This window comes from Sylvia atricapilla, chromosome 13, assembly GCF_009819655.1.
Source record: "Sylvia atricapilla isolate bSylAtr1 chromosome 13, bSylAtr1.pri, whole genome shotgun sequence".
Classification (NCBI taxonomy): domain Eukaryota; kingdom Metazoa; phylum Chordata; class Aves; order Passeriformes; family Sylviidae; genus Sylvia; species Sylvia atricapilla.
This window is the reverse complement of record NC_089152.1, coordinates 18,706,807-18,727,126: the sequence shown is the minus strand read 5'-3', so window position 1 is coordinate 18,727,126 and position 20,320 is coordinate 18,706,807. Positions and strand designations below refer to the sequence as shown.

At 55.5% G+C, this 20,320-nt stretch overlaps 3 protein-coding genes across 4 annotated transcripts; 2 read left to right on the top strand and 1 right to left on the bottom strand.

Annotated features, from left to right (window-relative positions):
- Positions 1–383: 383 nt before the first annotated feature.
- FAM219B (family with sequence similarity 219 member B) lies at positions 384–3,907 on the top strand. 2 transcript variants are annotated; one of them, XM_066328722.1, is made up of 6 exons: positions 384–519; positions 1,812–1,914; positions 2,168–2,252; positions 2,586–2,663; positions 2,936–2,984; positions 3,135–3,907. In XM_066328722.1, the coding sequence occupies exons 1-6, from the start codon at positions 430–432 to the stop codon at positions 3,291–3,293; spliced, it is 564 nt and encodes a 187-aa protein (XP_066184819.1). In that variant the 5' UTR covers positions 384–429; the 3' UTR covers positions 3,294–3,907. The 2 variants fall into 2 exon arrangements, with proteins under 2 accessions (XP_066184819.1, XP_066184820.1); XM_066328723.1 differs by having other exon boundaries at positions 3,113–3,907.
- A 159-nt stretch (positions 3,908–4,066) lies between these two features.
- Positions 4,067–7,269, bottom strand: MPI (mannose phosphate isomerase). Its single transcript, XM_066328708.1, has 8 exons — positions 7,181–7,269; positions 6,758–6,885; positions 6,265–6,465; positions 6,042–6,183; positions 5,573–5,755; positions 5,290–5,463; positions 4,977–5,185; positions 4,067–4,611 (listed from the first exon to the last, which is right to left on the bottom strand). Exons 1-8 carry the CDS (start codon positions 7,194–7,196, stop codon positions 4,393–4,395), a joined length of 1,272 nt encoding a protein of 423 aa, XP_066184805.1. The 5' UTR covers positions 7,197–7,269; the 3' UTR covers positions 4,067–4,392.
- A 52-nt stretch (positions 7,270–7,321) lies between these two features.
- SCAMP2 (secretory carrier membrane protein 2) lies at positions 7,322–20,179 on the top strand. The gene is made up of 9 exons (XM_066328714.1): positions 7,322–7,455; positions 12,265–12,345; positions 12,829–12,915; positions 13,630–13,747; positions 14,309–14,437; positions 14,881–15,040; positions 15,543–15,644; positions 17,591–17,708; positions 18,761–20,179. The coding sequence occupies exons 1-9, from the start codon at positions 7,399–7,401 to the stop codon at positions 18,905–18,907; spliced, it is 999 nt and encodes a 332-aa protein (XP_066184811.1). The 5' UTR covers positions 7,322–7,398; the 3' UTR covers positions 18,908–20,179.
- Positions 20,180–20,320: the final 141 nt, after the last annotated feature.

Here is a 20,320-nt window from a genome sequence, read left to right as displayed (position 1 = left end):
AGGAGCCATGCAAAGGGCAACCCGTGCTGTTGTGTCCCGCTCTCCCTTCCCACCCCGCAGGCTCGTAGTCCCGTTCCTCTCTCCCGTCCCATCCCATCCCGCAGTCCTGTCCCGCAGTCCTGTCCCGCAGTCCTGTCCCGCAGTCCTGTCCCGCAGTCCTGTCCCGCAGTCCTGTCCCGCAGTCCTGTCCCGCAGTCCTGTCCCGCAGTCCTGTCCCGCAGTCCTGTCCCCCTGTCCTGTCCCCCTGTCCTGTCCCCCTGTCCTGTCCCCCTGTCCTGTCCCCCTGTCCCCCTGTCCCGTCCCGCTGTCTGGTCCCACCGCGCATGCGCGGCAGAGGGGCGCGCCTTTTCCCCGCCGCCCATTGGCTGAGCCCCGCCAGCCCCGCGCTGCCATTGGCGGGCGGGCCAGGGGGCGGGGCCAGGGGCGGCCATGGCGACGGGCAGCGGCGGAGCCGGGGCAGGTCCCGGTCCCGGTCCTGGTCCCGCTGCGAGCGGAGCCGGCGGCCGGGGGGGCCCGGGGGTACGTGCGATGTACGGGCGGGCTGGGGCTGCGGGGCTGGGCCCTGAGCGTGGGGCTGTGTGGGGCATCTGCATGGCGGTTATGGGGCTGAGGAGAGCGTGTGTAGGGGTGGGCTGGAGCTGGGGATATAGCGGTGGGGCGGTGTGGGGTGTTTGCACAGGGGTTATGGGGCTGGGGATGTATCCGTGGGGCGGTGTGGGGTGTGTGCCCGGGGGTTATGGGGCTGGGGATGTATCCGTGGGGCGGTGTGGGGTGTGTGCCCGGGGGTTATGGGGCTGGGGATATATCCGTGGGGCGGTGTGGGGTGTGTGCCCGGGGGTTATGGGGCTGGGGATGTGTCCGTGGGGCGGTGTGGGGCGTGTGCCCGGGGGTTATGGGGCTGGGATATATCCGTGGGGCGGCGTGAGGTGTGTGCCCGGGGGTTATGGGGCTGGGGATGTATCCGTGGGGCGGTGTGGGGTGCATGGGGCATTAAAGAAGCAATACAGTGGGAGCGTTCACCTTTCAGAGTTGCAGAGGAGGCACAGTACTGTACACATTGTATACATACAAATATATCAATAAACAGATAATAAACGTGTGTACACACACACACACACACACAGGTGTATCAGCACAGCATCAGCTGCCCAGGAGGGGTAGGGCACATCCAGAGGGATCTGGGGGGCCACTGGTTATTCCCAGGATAAAGCTCTGTCCTGCTAATTCTCATTTAAGACACTGAGGCTAATCCTGGCTGTGCTCTCCAATCACCATCCCAAGTCCTTTGCCTTGTTCCTTTAATTCTATGTCCCTCCTGTGCCAACTCTCTCTGATTTTCCCTCCATTTTCTTCAATATTTCTTGTGTTTATGGAGGTTTTTTCCTTCTCTTTGCCCTTAGGAGCATTCTCCTTGACAATAATTGGGTAAAAGGAGAAACTCGAAAGGCTCAAACCCCAGAATTAAAATATGTAATCCTTATGTTTGTGTTTCATTAAATTCTCAGGAAATCTCCTCCACCACCTTTCCCCAAGTGTTACTGCAGCCAGGCTTGCACAGGAACTGATGGTGACTCCCTGTGTTTTTTAGCATCGCCATTCCCAAATAATCCTTTCATCTGCTGATAGATCTGCTTATCCCTTTTCCTCTCCCTCTGGGGCTGGGGAGGAGGAGCTGTCCCTCCTCAGCCGACCTGGGGACAGATTTCCCTGCTCACCTTGAGCTCCCAGGAACCATCAGATGCCCTGAGATGACTCTGCTTTACTTCATCCCCATGGAGAGACGCTAAATGCTTCTTCCTCTCTTTTTTTAGCTGATTTGGGCTGAAAAGAAGAGGCTGAACAAAGGGGCAGATGTGGTGGAGAAAAGGGGTCCATACATCATGAGCAAACCTCCTTCCATTCAGGCCAAGCTGAGTAAGTGATGCTTGGTGGACTCTGCTGGGATTTCAGGTGTCATTTCCACCTCTCTCCCAGAGCTGGAGTTACCAAAAGTCCTTTTATTCCTTGGTGGGATAAAATCTTTATAAAACCCCATAGAGATGCCTTTGGAAAGCACTGAACTGTGCCCACACTCACCTGCAACACCCTCCTCCCCCATTCCCCAAAAGAATAAACCCTTTGGGAGCACTTGGGAATTTTTCTCTCTGTTCCTGTGCTTGGCTTTCAGAGAGGCAGCGGGAGCTGGCAAAGGCAGCGCTGCGAAGGCAGGGGCTGCTGGGGGCACCCACTGCCCCGAAACCAACTCCTAAAAGGTCTGATCCCCTCTTCCTATTTTCAAAATGTATTTTTCATTTTTCTTGGGGAGCCTGGGAAACTCAGAGGATTAAAAATAAAAGTTTGTTCTGCTGGCTCTGTTTAGCCAGGAACATCCAGTATAATAAACTATACTGGTTTTCTCTTTTTTTGGGGGGATGATTTGGTGGTCTGGATTTATTTGGGTATCCCGGGGTTTAGCTGGTGGTGGCCCTGAGGAGTGCCTGGGTGGGAAGGAGTGGGATTCCTGACCTGGCTGCTCAGCCTGTCAGCTCTGTGGATGTGTTTCCACCTAAAACATCTGTGCTTGTCTCACTCCTGTTTTCTGGCAGGACCGTGAAGTTCAACAAGGGCTACACAGCGCTCAGCCAGACAGCTGATGAAAACCTGGTCTCCCTCGACTCAGACAGGTGAATATCCCAGGATTTTTGGATAAAGATCCCACGATTTTGAGGGAAGGGTGCTCCCAGATGGCGTTTTTGGAGGGTTGATTTTACTTGCCACTTGTAGAACATCCCCGATGCCACTGGGCACCTCAGAACAGCAAAACGGTCCTGTTGACCCAGATTTCAAATATCCCTTGGGGTTGCACTGCCAGCTCCTTTTTCCCCCAAAAAAATCCTCCTTATCTGCATCCTAAAGCCCCTGTTTCCTGGCCAGCTCTGTTTCTTTTCCCCCTTAGTGACGGGGAGCCAGGATCCAGGTGTTCCTCAGGATACTCCTCTGCTGAGGCAAGTGCGGGGCTTTGACTGACACTGTGGGGTCCCCACGGGCTCCCTCGTTCCCCTGACCCCTGGAGGCTCTGGCTAGGGGCTGGAAGCATCACCCCACAGAGCGTGGATGTGTGTCCATCCTGCAGAGCCCCGCTTTGTCCCCCGCAGCAGGTGACCCAGGACCTGAGCCGGCAGCTGCTGCAGGACGGGTACCACCTCGACGAGGTCCCCGATGATGAAGACCTGGACCTCATCCCCCCAAAACCTGCCGCTTCCTCTTCTTGCCCCTGTTGTTTTGGAGAAAATCTCTCCTGCGTGATCCAGTAACTGCACGAGAACAGGTCAAAATCCAGCACTTTCTTTGTCCTCCTGTGGGATGGCTGGTGGGTATCTGGGTCCCACACCAGGACGGCAACACAAGGACTGCACAATGCTGCTCATGGCAGAGACCAAGTGACCCCAAAAGACTTCTCCTCACACTCAGCAATATCAGGGGAAGGTGGCACAGTGACATTGGGGTGACCTGGATGGGGCCTGGCACTTGGCTGGGGTGGGAAGGGAGGACAGGCAGAGCCTGGCACCTCCACAGCGGTATAAAGGGAAGGGTTTGGGAGTTTCTGGGGTTGGAGCTAATGGCTTATTCCCATTCTCCTCAACGCTGCTTTGATGCAGGTGAGGCACAGCCCAGCCCCCCGTCCCAGCTCCACACAGGGCTTGGATTTGGGGGGGCTGGAGAGCCTCCCTGCTGCAAACCATAAACGCTGCCTTAAACCATGGTCCTGCTCTATGACATAGAGGACAATCAGCTTCTTATACAGAAACCTTATTTAAATATTTCATGTCAAGAGACATGAACTGGTTGGGTGGGGGGCATGTTTGTTTGGTTTTGTATTTTACTTGAAAAAGGGAGCACTCAATAAACTGGATCTCATTACTCAGAAGGGGTGCTGGTGCTGTGAGGGGGACTCTGGTTTTCCCCCATTACATTTTACTCCTTTTCTGTGCCTGAGGAGCACGGGGGTGTGGTGGTGGCCACAACCAGTGTTGGGGGAATGCTGGAGCTGCTCCCTGCCTCTCTGGCCCCCTTCACCACACTGCCCTTTGCCAGGGACAAAGTCACCTCTTTATTCACAGCAGCAGAGGCTCTCCCGCTCCACCACCCACACACGCAGTCCCCTTTTACAGCCAGGGAAGGGTGACACTGGCTGCCATCAGCCAGGCTTGGGAAGAGCCCACCAGAAGCAGCAGAAAGCCTCAGCCTGCCCTGCTCTGCGCCACATCCAAGGAGTCACTCCGTGGAATTGCTCTTTCTAGACATCAGGGCTGGTTTTGGGGATTTAACAGGTGGAGGGAAAACTTTCAAGCCTACACCAGTTTCTATCTACTCAAACATGGAGTGATGTGGATGAAGTGTCCTGGGCCCTGCTCAGAGGAGGCAGCAGGCTCGGAAGAGCAGCATCCCATCGGGCGAGGAGAGGTGGAGGGAGATGCTCTCGTTGGCCGAGATGAAGAGCACGGAGCCACGGTGCAGGGACATCTCGGAGGCTGCGGCTGTGGAGGTGCCCACGGCTGTCCCTTGGATCACCAGCAAGATGCTGGCAGAGTCCATGGCAGAGATGAGGTACAGCTTGATGGAGGCAGGGATCTGCCGAGGGAAACGTCACTGTGGCTGGAGTCTCCCTCAGCTTTCCTCCTCTCTGGAGAGCTGGAAGGGGGTTGTCCCCATTCCCACCCCTTTGCTGTGCCTGCAGCAGCCCAAGCCCAGGGGCCTCGGCTTGGCTGAGAACAGCCAAGACCTCTTCCCGGTTCTCCCTCTGCCCGGAGCTGCTGGAGAAGGTGAAAAACCTCCGGGCAGAGGGAACTGGGGAGGGATAAAGAGACCAGCAGCACCCCATTATGCCCAAGCATCCCTCCCTCCTTGCCAGGACACTGATTACAAAGGAGAGCGAGCCCCATCCAGCGCTGGAGTGTCCCACCTGGTGTCCCCAACTCCCATCTGTCATCGCTTACCTCTATCCTCAAGATGGCAAAGTCTGGCACGGGTGGGTCGTAGAGGTAGACATAGGGATCAAGCTGGCTCTGCGCCGCCGGGAAGATCTTGGAGCTGCTGGGTGCTGGCGTGTAGTTGAGCATCTCACACAAGGTGAGCACATCGATGAACTTGGGGGTGAGCCCGGCACGCACCGTGTTATCCGAGCACGCCATGATCTCCACGCAGTCTGCGGGGACGAGGCAGCGCTGTCAGCCCACCCCAGCCCTTCCTCCTGTCCCCACGGCCAGCCCTTGCAGGATGCTGGGGTAGGAGAGGCCCCTCCACGCTCACCTCCGTGCAGGTAGGCATGGGGCTCGTTGGCTCCCAGGAACAGGGCCTCTCCTGCCTCCAGCCTCACCACGTTCAGGAAATAAATGGTGAAGCAGCCGATGTCCCCGGGGTACTGGGAGTGCAGCCGCAGCAGCAGGTCCCCATTGCTCCCTGACGTGTCCTTCCCTTCTGCCGCTGCGTGGGAAGAGCCCAGGCCCAATGTGGGGAGGGGGCTGGGGGGTGCCCCAGCCTCTCCCCTAAACACAGCCCCCCGAACTGGTTTGGGGTGTCAGCCAGGACCCACCTTCCTGGGAGATCCTCTTCACCAGCATGTTCAGCTGGTCCACGAAGAACTTCTTCTCGCTCTTCATGAGGCGGGTGAAGCAGACGCGGAGGGCGGCCGAGACCCCGCGGGGGTCGTCGCTCCCGCTGCGCTCCAGCTGCTCCGCTGCCACCTCCCCGATCAGCGCCCGCAGCTCGGGGACATCTGCGGGGCCAGCCTCGCTCAGAGCCAGGCCTCCAGCCCCTCCAGCCCAGGGGAGCACAGTCGCCGTCCCCACACCGAATCCCATCCCTAGGGAGCACTGCTCTCACCCTGAACTCCATCCCAAGGGACCACAGCCCTCACCCACACCCCAAACCCTAACCAAGAGCCACCATCCCCACCCTGAACTCCATCCCAAGAGAGCACCGGCCCCACCCCACAGCCCATCCCAAGGGAGCACGGCCACCATGCCCACTCCAGGCTCTGACCATGCACCCTCCATCCTTACTCTGGAGGAAGGAGACAATCTCCTCCACAGGCCGGAAGCCACATAAGCCCTCGAAGCAGGTGAGGGCGATGGCCATTTCGGGCTTGTGGTTGGCATCGGGATAGTGCTCAGGGAACTGGGCATGGAGCTTCGCTGCCAGCTCCTGGAGAGAGGGGAAAGGAGCTGGGTGACCTCCCCAGGGACACGGGGTCCGGCTGGGCTGCCCATCCGGGGCTCTCCCTACCTTGTTGGGATGTGCCTGGACGGACAGGGCGGTGTCGACCGACAGCACCTTGAACAGGAAGGGGAGGTGTCCCTGGAAGGCGTCCTTCACCTTAGCCCCCAGGCAGGCGGGGTTGTCGGCGATCCACTGGCCCAGGGTCTTTTGGGGGATGCGGTTATCCCGGATGAGGGCATCGCCCCGCGGGTGTGTGCCCATCCACAGCTGCGAGACACCGACAGACAAGTGGCACCCTGAGCCGGGAAGCCGACACGATGACTTGGGCTTTTCTAGAGGCTGCCTGGCCCCAGAAGTGATCCCTGGCAGCTCCCTCGGGGGCTGAGTCATGCCAAGTTCCCTCCCTGTCCCCAGGGGACGTGGGACAGCTGGGGGTCAGCAGCACGTCCTGGCAGGACACAGGGCGGTGAGAGCCACGGCCACGGGGTGGGATGAGCACATGGATGGACACACAGACGGGACGGAGACACGGACAGAACGGACATACAGACACACTCACCTCGGCATAGGGCTGGTCAGGCTGGATCTGGACCAGAGGGTCACCGCTGGCCACCAGCTTGGCCACCTCGCTCTCCAAGCCCACCTTCCCCCAGGCATAGTTCTGCACCACGCAGGACAGGGGGAACACTGCGGGAGGGAAGCCAAGTGTTAGCAGGGCACAGAAAGAACGCCCTAAAACCCTTCCGGACACGCACAGAGCCCCCGGGGCAGGGTGAGAGGGTGTCAGGGAGGGAGAGGACCACGGGCTCTCAGGGAGGGCAGACCGAGGGGACAATTTTCAACCATCACACGGCCATTTGGGGGTGCTGGGACCGGGGGCCCGCCGCCCCGGAGGGGTGCCGGTGGGGGATCCCAGTGCCCGTGGCCCCGCCCAGGGTCCCCATGCCCAGGGCGGGCGGTGGGTGCCCGGCGCCCCGCTCACCCCGGATCTCCGCCATGGCTGAGGGCCTGCCCCCCTCCCTTCCCCCCACCCCCGGGCTGCCGGCAGCGCCGCCGTGACGTCACGCGGCCACGCCCATCGGGTTAACCCCGCGCCGGCCGTACGCGCCGCCGTGACGTCACGCGGCTCCCGGTCACGCGGGTGCCCCGGAAGCGCCAGAAGCGGCGGCGGCGGGAGCGGAGCAGGAGCGGACCGCGCCCATGTCGGGCTTCGACACCAACCCGTTCGCCGACCCGGTGGACATCAACCCTTTCCAGGTGGGCAGCGGGCGCGGGCGGTTCCCTCTGGCGCGGCCCGGCCGGGCCCCCCCGTGCCCCGCGCGCCGGGACGTGGCACTGAGTGAAGCGCCGCCAGCCAATGGCGAGGCCGCTCCTCCGCGCCTCGGCCAATCAGAGAGAGGGGCGGGACCGGCGGGGCGTGAGGCGCCGCGACCCCCGGCCCTGAGGGCGGCCTGGGCCCCGTGCCCGAACACCCCCGGCCGGCCCGGGGATCCCGCTCCCTGCGCCCCCGTCTGCCCGGGGCTCAGCCTCCCACCTCCCTTCTCTGTATCCCACGGGCCGGGGTCCCGTACCCCTTCCGCGGCTACCCGCCGGTCACCCCGCCGCGCTGTGAGCCCTCCCGCTCTGTCCCCGGAGCAGGCTGCTCCTCACCCCGAGGAGGGCTCTCCCACCGCCCTGTCCCCTTCCCTCACCTCGGCGGGCAGGGCGCAGAGGGTTTGCCGCCCCTCAGGATGCACAACAGCTGAGAATCACTATTCTGAGGTCCTGTTATAAATAATCCAACGCCGGAGCTCTCTCTCTCTTGGCCGTGCTACGTGGTGGTCTGGTTGTCCGCTGGGTCTCTCTGGATCTGTTTTTAAGGCGCTTCAGCGCTTAAAAGTGAGTTGCCAAGGCAAAGCTGTGGATTTTGTGGCTTAAAGCGGGGGTTTCCTGTTAAGGTCACTGAGGACTTGGTCTGTGTTCGCTGGGATTAACCTCCGCAAAGTGGGGTCATTTGTGCCGGGAGTTGGCCTGGAGCAGCCTGTGGGACACGGTGCCTGTGCAGCGATGTGAAGATCAGTGTCTGGCCTTTGGCTCCTGTCTCCGAGCTCAGCCTCACTGCTGCTGCTTGGCTGCGATGTGATCCACAGGAAGGAGTGTTTTCCTGACCTTGCATTTAGGGGCTGAGCCAAACAGAAATTGTTTGTTGATGAAGCTGAGTCTTGAGGAATCAGAGTGAAAAAATTCTTTCTCCCTCACTTTCGTTTTAACATGGTCTCGTGACTCCCAGGAATGGGGAGACTTGGGATGATTGTGTTCCTCTGATATTTGTTCTGGGGGTGGAATATATTGCTGTTCATGGACATGGGATTTGTTGCTTCGGCTCTGAGGAAGTAAATATTCCTAGAATCACAGGACAGTTTGGTTTGGAAGGGAGATTAAAGCTCATCCAGTCCCACCCCCTGCCATGGGCAGGGACACCTTCCACTGTCCCAGGCTGCTTCAAGCCCTGTCCAGCCTGGCCTTGGACACTTCCAGGGATCCTGGGGCAGCCACAACTTCTCTGGGCACCCTGTGCCAGGGTTTGCCCACTCTCACAGGGAAGAATCTTTTAATATCCAATCTAATCTTTGTCAGTTTGAAGCCATTCTCTGTTGTCCTGTCACTTCAGGCCCTTGTAAAAAGTCCGTCTCCCATCTTTCCTGTCATCTCCCTTCAGCTGCTTTGTGCACATTAAAGCTGTCCTGGTATCTGACAGAACAGGGCCGTGCTCACTCTTTATTCACTGTTCAAACAAAAAAAGGTTGAAGGTGATTTCCAGCCAGTAACTCCCATGTCAGACTTCTTAACGAGGATTGACCCAAGTCCTGCTGTGGGTTCCCCTGGGACAGCTCTTTGCAGCTCATCTGGTCCTTGTGGAAGGTTCTGTATCCTCCTCTTGGGACTGCAAGTTTTTGTCTTACTTGTTTTTTGTTTCCCCCCCCAAGAAAATCCCCCCAGTCCCCAGCAACTGATTGAGAGGAATTTTTGCCTGCTGCTTCCTGGAGCCTCCTTGGTCCAGTTTGAAATGGAATCCCAGCCTGTGGGACAGCCTGTTCCCTGCCAGGGGCTGGATGCAGGTCTTGGCTCTGTGCTGGGGTGACCATGTCCCAGTGACACTCCCTGACAGGCTCTGGGAGCAGCAGAAGCATCCTTACCCTCCCATCCCATGGATCTCTCTTACCACAGCACCAGCGTTGTCCCTCCTTGCTGGAGCTCCCAGTTCAGTGCTTCATCCTCCTCAAATCCTGATGTGACCAGGACTTCTGCCTTTTCAGGAGACTTTGTTCCTGATGTTCCTTAAGCTTTGTGTAAAATAAGCTGCTTTGGTCCTGTTAAAAATATCTCTGGCTGCTCTGTTACTTATTGTAACCAGTTAATGAGAGATGATTAACTTCCATCCTTTATCTAGTAACCTCCTGGAAGTGGCAGCTGCCTCCAAAACTTTGATTCAAGCTTCAGACAGAGCTAGAAACTTCCATCCTTTTCAGAGAGATCAGTAATAAAATCTTCAAGATTTCTCTGAGAACGTCTTCCAGGCAGTAGCGGCACTCTGGGTCTGCAGGACTGGTTGTATTTGGGGCAATACTGTGATATTTTGACAACTCTGTTAAGTTCCAGGTGATTCTAGGTTGAGCTCTTTTTCCTTGATCTCATCTAGAAAGGCCTCTCATTTTATTTCTTTAATCTGTGAGAACAGAAGGAAAAGAAAAAAATAGGATTTTTCTCACAAACCTGTTGCATCCAAACCTTTCAGTAGCGCGACAGCAACTCCGTATTTGCATTAAGCTGTGTTTGAAAATAGTTTTAATATTCGTGGCAGTGCAGTTGGGTTGAGATGTGGAGCTATTCTGTGCTGGGGGTATCTGAAGCCGTGGAAAACAACATCCCACGTCCCTAGCACTTGATGAAGCCATGGTTGGAAGGACAACAAATGGTGTCTGCTCATGGCATCCTGCAGGTCGAGCCAATTGTTGATTTGTGAACATGAGCTTTGTGGCTGGACACACTTGTTGTGGCTCCAAGTGGTTCTGAGTTAAATCTCTGTCTCCTGATCCTTTCCAAGGCTTGTTTCAAGAGGGTCAGCTGCTTTTTGCTGTGTAGCTGGCGGAAAATAACTGTAAAACATGAAGTTTGTGGGCAACTCCTCGCTGATTTCTGCATTGCTGCTGCTTGCTCATCCCTCACTGCCTGCCCTGGGCTCACGGAAGCTGCTGCTCGTGTATCACCCACCCTCTGCTTTCCTTCCTGCCCTACCCAGGCATGTGCCCAAACACTTCAGCTTTGTTGCAAATTCCCTGCTCTTTGGGTTCCTATTTGAGACACGCTTGCACAATAGCAGGCAAGTTAAGCCAGGCTGCTGGGCCTTGGCCTTACAGCCTAATTAAGTGATTTTTTCAAAGCTGTGCACTAAGATGAGAGCTTGGGAATCAAACTGTGGTGCAGCTGAAGCCGTGGTGCTGCCCTCTCTGCCCTTGGGTGCAGATGAACCAAGGGGAGTAAAATGTGTGTTTTGCAGTGGTACTGTAGCATTTTTCCTCATTCCTGAGCACTCTCTTCCCAGCCTGACTACCCAGGCTCTCCAGAGGGTTATGCTGTTTTCACTTTCCACTTCCCACACCTTGAAGGGAGTTTCTCTTCCTTGTGCAGTTGTTTTCTGCTGGACTTTAGTCCAGCTGGGGCTTATGTGCCCTGGACTAAAGGGTTTGTGCTGATGTGCAGCACTGTGGTGTGAGGGGAAGTGTAAACTTGTGCTGACAGCCCTTATCTCTGCGCAGCTGAAGCTTCCAGAGGAGTCAGGAGTGAAATCAAAACGTGTTTTATCTCCAGCGTGGTCGTCTTGCTGCTTCTTCCCACTCTTTGCAGCCCTTCCTCGCTGGGGAGTTGAACTTCCCCGAGCAGCATCCAAGACTCTGCGATGGGGTGATTCACAAACGAGTGTGACCTGTTGGTGGGGAGTGCCTGCCATGCAGGAGCTGTGGAGTTACTCATTAACTGCTCCGTGTGGATCCTGCTCAGCTGAAGGCTGCGCTACAACCCCGGGAATGGCTCCAGAGGGATTTTCCTCCATGCCCCGGCTCCGTCAGTCCCAGCGCAGCCTCAGTTCCTTCTCACCCTGGGAAGCGCTGAATTAGAAGGGCTGGTCTGCACACTGGTGCTGAGGGAGGGAGAAGAAGCCACTTTTTAATTTTCTGACCCACACCCGGCTCTCAGGTTGCCAGGCAGGAGGATTTCTGACTTCCAAAAGGGCCTTGTTTCTGGAATAACTGGGGAGAGAGTGCTCCGGAGGGCAACATGTGGCTGCCCAAGAGGAATCTCTGTAGAAAAGAGGAGATAAAAACAGCTGTGTGCATTGCAGGTGAGGGGAGAGAGGTGCTCTGAGGTGCAGAGAGCCTGTTTTTAAACATCAGAGGATTTGATGGAGACGAGTGGGAGGTGCTGTGAATAGAAGTGAGAGCTGTTATGCCAGCAGCATTAAAACCTCCTAAAATAATTGGTGTCACACCTCCAGCTCAATTTTCCTGAGTGTTTCACTCTAATCCAGAGCAATCATTGGCATTTTAGCTTGCTGGCATCTCTCAGCCAGGAGCAGCTGTATCTCATTTTGTGTGGCTCCATGCTTGCTTTGTGAGGCCCAGCAACGTCCTGTCCATGGGTGGATGAATCCAAATCCTTGGAAATTAGGAATAACTCGCTGTAGGTGAGCCGAAGTAACCTGCACAAAGCATTCCTGTGCCAAAAGCACATTGTGGTTGTTCAGACATCCCTTTTGGCTGATACAGGAGATTATTTCTGCTCACAAGTCTTGCCTTACTGGTAGTCATCTCCTTGGATATTTAAATTCCATGCCAGCCAGGGCCATCTCCCCGTGGCTGGGATGTGTTTCACCCCCTCCAATCCCCAGCTAACAAGCAGATGGAGAGCAGGCAGCATGGGTAAGATGGACCTGATGTTCTTAAAGGCCTTTTCCCAACTGAACAATTCAGTGCTGTCAGTGATGATACCCCATATCCAATGCTGATTTATCCTTGTACTCTCTCCCTCCAGGACCCCTCGGTGACACAGCTCACAAACACCAGCCAAAGTGGCTTGGATGAATTCAACCCCTTTTCCGAGAGCTCCCAGCTGGTACGTGCCACGTGTCCTTGTGCTCTGTGTACCTGGTGGTGGTTTAAGTGGTCTAGAAGGTCCCTTGATAGGTGCAGCTTAAAAAATGAGGAGTTCACAGCTGATTTCCCTGTGGATGTGGCTCATGGCATGCAGGAGCGGGCAATTGCTCCTGCGCTGGAGCTGTAATAAGCTCCCAGCTGGAGCTCTCCACTCGCATGGAACAGCTCCTCTCCAGCTGGCTGCTGCCTGCCAGGGAAGCCCCATGAAGTGTGAAGGGGAAGATGGTTTGTGGCAGCACACAGCAGGATTTATTTGCTCCCTGGGCTGGGAGCTGAGCTGCCCTGGCGGTGCCATTGAGGGATGGCTGAGAGAGCCTCATCCTAATTCCCTGGCTGCTGGAAGGAGGGCAGGAAGCTGACATTTGTGGTTTAAACAACTCACCAAGAGCCAGGAGTGTTTCTCCTGCCATGTTTTTCCCTGGTTGCCTGTGGTCTCTTGCAGACAAATGCGGCGCGGACGACACCAGCGCAGCCCTCGGGCCACTCGCAGCCGGCCGTGCTGCAGACATCCGTGGAGCCCACACCACAGGTACAGCCCCTCCCTGCTGCCCTGCCAGCCTCCTCGAGCTCTCTGGGAGCACAGCATTCCCTGGGGTGCTGACTGGGGAAGCTGCAGTTGATCTTTTCAACTTGCTTTTCCAAGGCAGATCTTTATAGGGAATACAGACATACAGTCCTTGTATCTCCTTCCCTGTCCCTCTGGTGGCAGGGCTTGTGTCCTGTTGGCTCAGGCTTCCTTCTGGAAATCTCAGAATGTATCATGCTAATGCTTTTAGCTTAGCTCTGGTGTCTGGTCAGACACGCTCAGTGACAGGAGAATAAATGCAAGTCCCTGACAGGACTACCTCATCCAAAGATCTGAGGCTGCTGGGAGAAAGAACCATTCCTCAGAATACAAAACAGGTAGAAGACATCCTTAAGAGGTGTGGTAGACAGCTGGGAAGGGAATTGTCCTGGTGAGCCCAGGAGCCCTGCTCACCACTCTGTTGTGAGGTGCTCAGAGCTGCGAGGTGAACTGTGAGGTAGAGGAAGCTGTGGATAAGCTCCTGCTCCCAGCCCTATCTTCCTGTAGGATAACTTGATTTTGTCCTCCAGCGGCAGCATCAAGGTGTCTGAGGCTGAGCTTTCATGCCACCCTGTGCCCTGCTTCCTTCCCAGCCTGGCACCATAGGTGCCACCATATGGTGGTGGTGCCCCCATAGCCCAGGGCAGGGCTGAGCTCTCTGCTCTCTGTCCCCTCCAGGCCGTGGCTGCAGCAGCACAGGCAGGGCTGCTCCAGCAGCAGGCAGAGCTAGAGAGGAAAGCAGCTGAGCTGGAGAAGAAGGAAAGGGAATTGCAGAGCCATGCAGCCAGCATCGACCGTGAGTACTGACTCCTGCCCAGGGCAGCCTGGATCACTTGGTTTGCCAGGATTTCAGGAAAACTCCCTGTGGCAACCCTTCTGGGACAGGGCATTCCTACAGCTTTGAAGACGGGAGGGCAGCTCAGAGGTGGGAGGCTGGAGGCCAGCTGTGGTGGGTCCCTACCCTCAAAAGCTTTCAAGCACCCATCTGTACCCATGTCACAGCTGGCGAGCGACACTGCCGTGCTGAGGCTTCTCACTGAGGGCAGCAAAGCTCTTCTTCTCAGCCTCAACACTCTCTTAACCACGGGAACCCAATATTTTTCCCCCTAATCTTGGTTTGAAGTGGCTGAATCTGGGCTTGCAGGGCTGAGTGATGGTGGCTGGGATGGTCCTTTGGCCAGTGCAGGGGAATTCTGCCTTCCTCAAGGAAGGAAACTGCCCGACCCCTGGGCTCTGCCAAGGCTTTGATGCATGAATAAAACGACAGCTGAATGGCTGCTTGGGAATTCTGGGGTGGGAATTAGTCTTTCAACAAGAGAAGAGCAAGTGAAGAGCTGCTCCTTCTTCCCTTCCACAGCGAGGCAGAACAACTGGCCGCCTCTCCCCAAGAGGTGTCCCATCAAGCCGTGCTTCTATCAGGATTTTTCTGCAGATATCCCAGCTGACTACCAGCGGATATGCAAGATGCTTTATTACTTGTGGATGTGTAAGTAACAGTTTTGAACTGCAGTCAGAATGTTTTTTTGAGGTGGTTCTGTGTGAAAAGCTGAGCTCTGTCACACAGTAAATGCTGTTGGTGTTGGCTGCAGGGCTAAAATCACATTACCTGCCTTTCTTATGAAGGTAATCTTCTTCTTATGAAGAGGAACCCCAAGTTTATGCTTTGGGAATAGCTCATTCGTGACAGAATTTTAATTGTTTAATGGAGACTTGAACACCTATTTAAGATTTGGCCGTGAGCAGCAGGATCAGATGAGCTTCTTAGGTCAAGCACTGTTTCCCTTCCAAGGGAGGTGGGGAAATTAGATGGCCCAAAGTCACCTTAATTTCTGCAGCTCTCCTTGTCTTCAGTGACAGAGACATTAGGGATGCTTTGGAGTTTCCAAGAGCTTGCTGATGTTGTTTTTCTCTCTCTTCCACCCCAAACAGTGCATTCCATCACCCTATTCCTAAACCTGCTTGCTTGCCTGGCGTGGTTCTCAGTTGACAACAGCAGAGGAGTGGACTTTGGTCTCTCGATTCTGTGGTTAATTTTATTCACCCCTTGTGCCTTTCTCTGTTGGTACCGACCGATTTACAAGGCTTTCAGGCAAGTACTGTTTGTTTTTTTTCTGTAACGAGGATGTATTTCTTTGTGGGAGGAGCTTTGGGTTTATCTGTTCCCATCGTGTATTGCCCGCAGGTTTTTTCCAGCTCTTTGCATCATTAGATAAACCCAAACCACTATGTCACTAAACATATTAGATCTGTCTGATAGAACTTAATTATGGTGATCCTTTTTCATCCTGAAATCCAAGCCTAGGCAGACATAGGGCGCTTTGAATTAATTTTTTATTCACTTTATTAATTTCTGAGACACTGTTTGGTACATTGATGTTGAGCGCACTGCGTTTGTTGAAGGAGCTGCCTTCACCTCATCTTGCACTGGGCAGAGTGCTGGATTTGCAGTGGACACATTTGGGTGCCCAAATTCTTCCCCTCAGCAGCTCTTTTCTGGAGAAGGGAGTTCACTGAAGCTGTTCCTCTCCTCTCTGAGCAGGGACTCAGTGCAGGGATCACGGGTTTCACTCCTGTTGCCATCTCTCCTGCAGGTCTGACAGCTCCTTCAGCTTCTTCGTCTTCTTTTTCATCTTCTTCTGCCAAATAGCAATCTACATCATCCAGGCTGTCGGAATTCCTGGCTGGGGAGACAGGTAAGCTTGGCTTCACTGCCTGCTGTGTCACAGATCCCTTTTCTCACCAGGGCTGTGACTGGCAGGAGCTCTGGGGCCTGGTTCTGACAGCTGCCTGTTCTTCCTGCTGTGGTTTTCCTCTCTCAGCCCATGCACAGCCTCGGCAGGTCCCAGCTGCCTCCTTCCTCTGTGCTTCCTGTCCTAATCCCAGTATGTGAAGGAGTGTGAGAAGAGAAGATGTGAATTACTCGATATTGGGAAGAAATCCTTCCCTGTGAGGGTGGGCTGGCCCTGGAACAGGGTGCCCAGAGAAGCTGTGGCTGTCCCTGGATCCCTGGCAGTGTCCAAGGCCAGGTTGGACAGGGCTTGGAGCACCCTGGGATAGTGGAAGGTGTCCCTGCCCATGGCAGGGGAGTGGAATGTGATGAATTTTGAGGCCCCTTCCAACCCAAACCATTTTGTGATTCTGTGAGAACTCTTCTGTGGCTCTTCTGCTGCCTTCTCCCTCAGTCAGTACAGATCATATTTGCTCCTCTAGTGTGAACCAGATCTGCCTTGTTTAAACTGGAGCCTCCCCTGACAGCAGTGTGGGGCTGAGGGGTCTCTGTCCTGAAATCTGGGTACTGCTCAGCCTGATACTGCTGCTAGCACCCTGACCCTGTCCTCAGACTTTCTGAATTTCTCTGGAGCGTGTGGTTGGTGGGCTGAGATAGAGCGAGGCTAAAAGCCTCTCTGCTTTTCTCAGTGACATTGTCCAGGAGGGTGAGCCTGGGCTTCTGGAGGGAGTCCAGCAGCCTCGTGTCAGCAGCTCTGCCCTGCAGGGAGGGCACAGCCTTTCCTTTCGCCTTGCTGCCTCGGCTGCAGCTCCCATTCTGGAGTTGGGGAGCGCAGGGAAAAGGTTAGCAGCCCGTGCTGCTTCTCCCCAGGGGAAGCCTCCAGGTGCCAGCCGCTGTCTATTTTTGCTGCCGCCTGCAGAAGGGCTCATGGGCAGAGCTGTCCCCGGCCTCCCTGCCGCTGCCTGAGTCACAGAGGGGTGGGGAGGGGGTTTAGTCTGGCTTGGAGAGGCTGCCTGGAGCTTTCTGCTCCGTTTCCTCCCGCCAGACAGCGCGGGTATTTTTGGCTGCAGTGCGTGGTGTGCCTTTCCGCTTCCCTGTGCCGCGAGGAGCGGTGCCACACATCGGGTGGGACACATCCCCTCCTGCTGCCACACGGCGTGCTTGGCTGAGCAGTTGGAAAGGTTCCTTTCTCCAGCACCCAGGAAGGTGTTCTGAGTGAGGTGTCTCGGTATTTTTAGCCAAGTGCTGGTAACTCCTTGAATTCTCCCTGCCCCTTCCCTTCAACAACTCCAGTGTCTGTAACGTGGAATTGTGGAATCACCGAATGCTTTGAGTTGGAAGGGACCCTAAGGCTCATCTCATCCATGGGCAAAGACACCTTCCACTATCCCTGATTGCTCCCAATCGCCGTCCAACCTGGCCTGGGACACCTCCAGGGTTAGAGCAGCCACAACTGCCCTGGACAACCTGTGCCAGGGTTTCACCACCCTTCCTTCCTCCCATTCCCAGCCCTCACATCCCTGTCAGGGTGACACTCAGGTCCAGGCTCCAGACCTGCCAGCTGATCTCTTCCAATTTAGCTTTCCCAGCCTGTCTTTACCCTACTTGGCTGAATTTTGAGAAGGTGTCCATAGAAGTCACTGTTGGCGCCAAGGGTATCGATTTTGCTGCCTGAGGGGAGGGCACAGGACTGGAATGTGGGTGGGGCGAGCACAATCCTCCTCTAAAAATGCTAATGGAAACTCTATCCCCAAAACAAGAGCCTAGATGAATTCTGGGCTCCCATTTCCACAGCTGCTTGGTTTTGTACCCCCCTGTAACCTTCCCCTGAAGCACCTGTGGGTGCCTGTCCCCCCGTGCTGCAGCTGTGCAGGAATGTCCCTGCTCACCCTGCTCTCCTCTCCCTGGCAGCGGCTGGATCGCGGCGCTGTCGGAGGTGAAGGGGAACCTGGCCGTGGTGGTGATCATGATGGTGGTGGCAGCGTTCTTCACGCTCTGCGCCGTCCTCTCCCTCTTCCTCCTCAAGCAGGTGAGTGCCTTGGGGGCCAGCAGAGCTCAGGCTGCTCCCAGGGGTCCTGGGTTTGATGCCTCCCTTCACCCAGCTGAAGGGAATGATGGTGGGCTCGGGGCACTGGTGGGTCAAAGGGTTTTAATTAAAGTGGTTTTGCTTGTGCTTCTTGCGTCGATGCCAAATTTTTTGGACACTCTTGAAGTGAGAAGTTGCCTCCTTTTGGAGTAATGGAATCATGAAATGATTTGGGAAGGGACCTTAGAGCTCATCTAAGGTCCCTGCCAAGGGCAGGGACACTTTCTACTATGTCAGGTTGCTCCAAGCCCTGTCCAACCTGGCCTGGAACATTTCCAGGGATAGCCACAGCTTCCCTGGACAGCTTTTGCCAGGGCCTCACCACCCTCACAGCGACAGAATTTTTTCCTCATATCCCATCTAACCCTGTTAAGTTTTAAGGCAGTTTAAAACCATTGCCCCTTGTCGTGCCCAGAGCTGGCAGAGCAGAGGTGGCCATGGCTCTGTTCAGCATCCAGGGATTTTCAGTCGCTGTTCCCACAGCGTTGTGGGGCTTTACAAAGCCTGGTGGGATCCCAGGGAGCACCTTCCCACTGGTTGCTAAACCCAACCCTCCTCCCTTCTGCTCGACAGCAGCAGGGCTGGAGTTGTGCAGGAGCAGCAGAAATGGAGCTTGGGGCAAGGCAAGGACAGGCTGGACTGATCCTGGTTTTGTTGGTACTTCCTTCAGTGTTTATCTTGAAGGAAATACCTGATGCTGTTGGCACTTTCAGGTCCTGCCCTCCAGTAAACACTGAGTGAAGTCTGAGCCATCACAGTGGAGGGAGTTTTGGGTCTGAAACCAGGGATTTTGCTGAGAACTCCACATTTTTCAGCAAATGAAGGTCTCCTGAAATCTGCAGCATCCCGTGCTGGGAGCCATGGAGGCCCTGGCTCCAGCCCATCCTCTCCAGCTGTCAGGGGGGCTGCTTAGCCAAGGAAAAGTGAGGTGTGTGCAGCAATCCCACAGCCACACGCTGGCTTCATTGGCTCTTTCCCTGCCTTCTTGTTCCCAGGTGCATTCCCTGTATCGGCGCACAGGAGCCAGCTTCCAAAGGGCCCAGGAGGAGTTTTCCCAAGGCATCCTCACCAACAGGAGCTTCCAGAACGCAGCGGCCGGGGCGGCCTCCTCGGCTGCACAGAGTGCTTTCCGGGGAAACTAACCCTTCCCAGGAAATCCAGCCCTGCCCAGGAAAACCAGCCCTTCCTGGGCTGCCTCCCTCTCGCTTCCTCTGCCCTCATCTCCCCAACTTCATTTTTTTTTTTTTTCTAAAAATGCACTTTTTGGGGGTACCATGTGAGCTCTGTGATGCCGACACTCCTGATGAGAAGAGGGGGGGTTTTTTTAGCTTCAGCTGAGCTACGGTTTGGATGATTAGTTTTTCCTGTCTTGTTGTAGGGTGTGGGGAGATGGGAGAAGACATTCTCTGAGGCAAATACTCCTCTCTCCAGGACCTTCTGGGTGTTTGTCTCTTCCTCCCCTCACTCTGTCTGTAGCAGGAAGATGAGGGGAAGCAGATTTTTGATTTTACTCTCTCTCTTCTCTTGGCCTTTGCTACGAAGAATTTGATTATCTGCTGTTTTGGGAGGGTTTTGTAACGTGCATGTAGTTGATGTCGTTAATTTTAAGAACAGAAACTGTACTTTTGGTTTATTACACTCACATGATGCTGTATTTTGACCTCATAACTGCTGGGCTTCCTGAGAGCCAGAATAATGTGGCACGAAGGAAAATCTGGGAGCAGGGGGGAGTGCGTGGAGGTTTGTATTTCCCCTGGTGCACCCAGGGCACATCGCTTGCTTCCACGAGGATCCTGCAGGTACCAGCCCTGGGCACGGAGAGGGGAAGAAGAAGGGATCAGTGGAAGCTGAGTCTTCTCAGTAACTTGAAACCAGGCGAGGGACAGGAAAAGTGATTTTGGTTTGGCTCCCAGCTCCAGGTTGGGGCAGATGAGGATGCCGGGTCACACAGTGCCTGTGACGCCCTTCTCCAACTAACCTTGAATGAGTCTTTCTCCAGGGAAAGCTCCTCCCTGCCTTCCTCCTCACGAGTTTAATTTTTTTTTTTAGCTGGGAAGGAACTGTTTTGATGTGTGTTCAGCTGCATCCCAAGATGGGATGTCCCCTGGGGCGCGGGTGAGGCGCAGGGGTGGATGGGGGCAGATTCCCACCTCTCCCTCCTTCAGCCCCGTGTTTTGGCTGTCGGGGAAGAGGTTTCATGCAGGTTTGGCTTTGTGGTGCCCCTTTGCCAGGTTGGGGGCTGTATTAGACGCCCATCCTGTGCTGGTGAGGGGCGGTGGGGGAGCGCTGGGATACAGAAATCGGTATTTTTACACCTTTTTCCTCTTGTGTTATTGGTTTTTTTTTTCCCCCGCGTCTGATCTTTTAATGTTTAAAAAATTATTAATAAAAAATTGTTCATGTGGTCCAGATAACGGTGTCCGTGCCGGCGGGAGGGGGCGGGGCCACATTGGGGCGGGAACAGGGGCGGGGCCATGCGCTGTGATTGGCGGGTTGGGGGCGTGGCCAAGGCGGGAATGCGGGCGTGGTTTGGTTCGCGGATGAGAGCTGGGGGC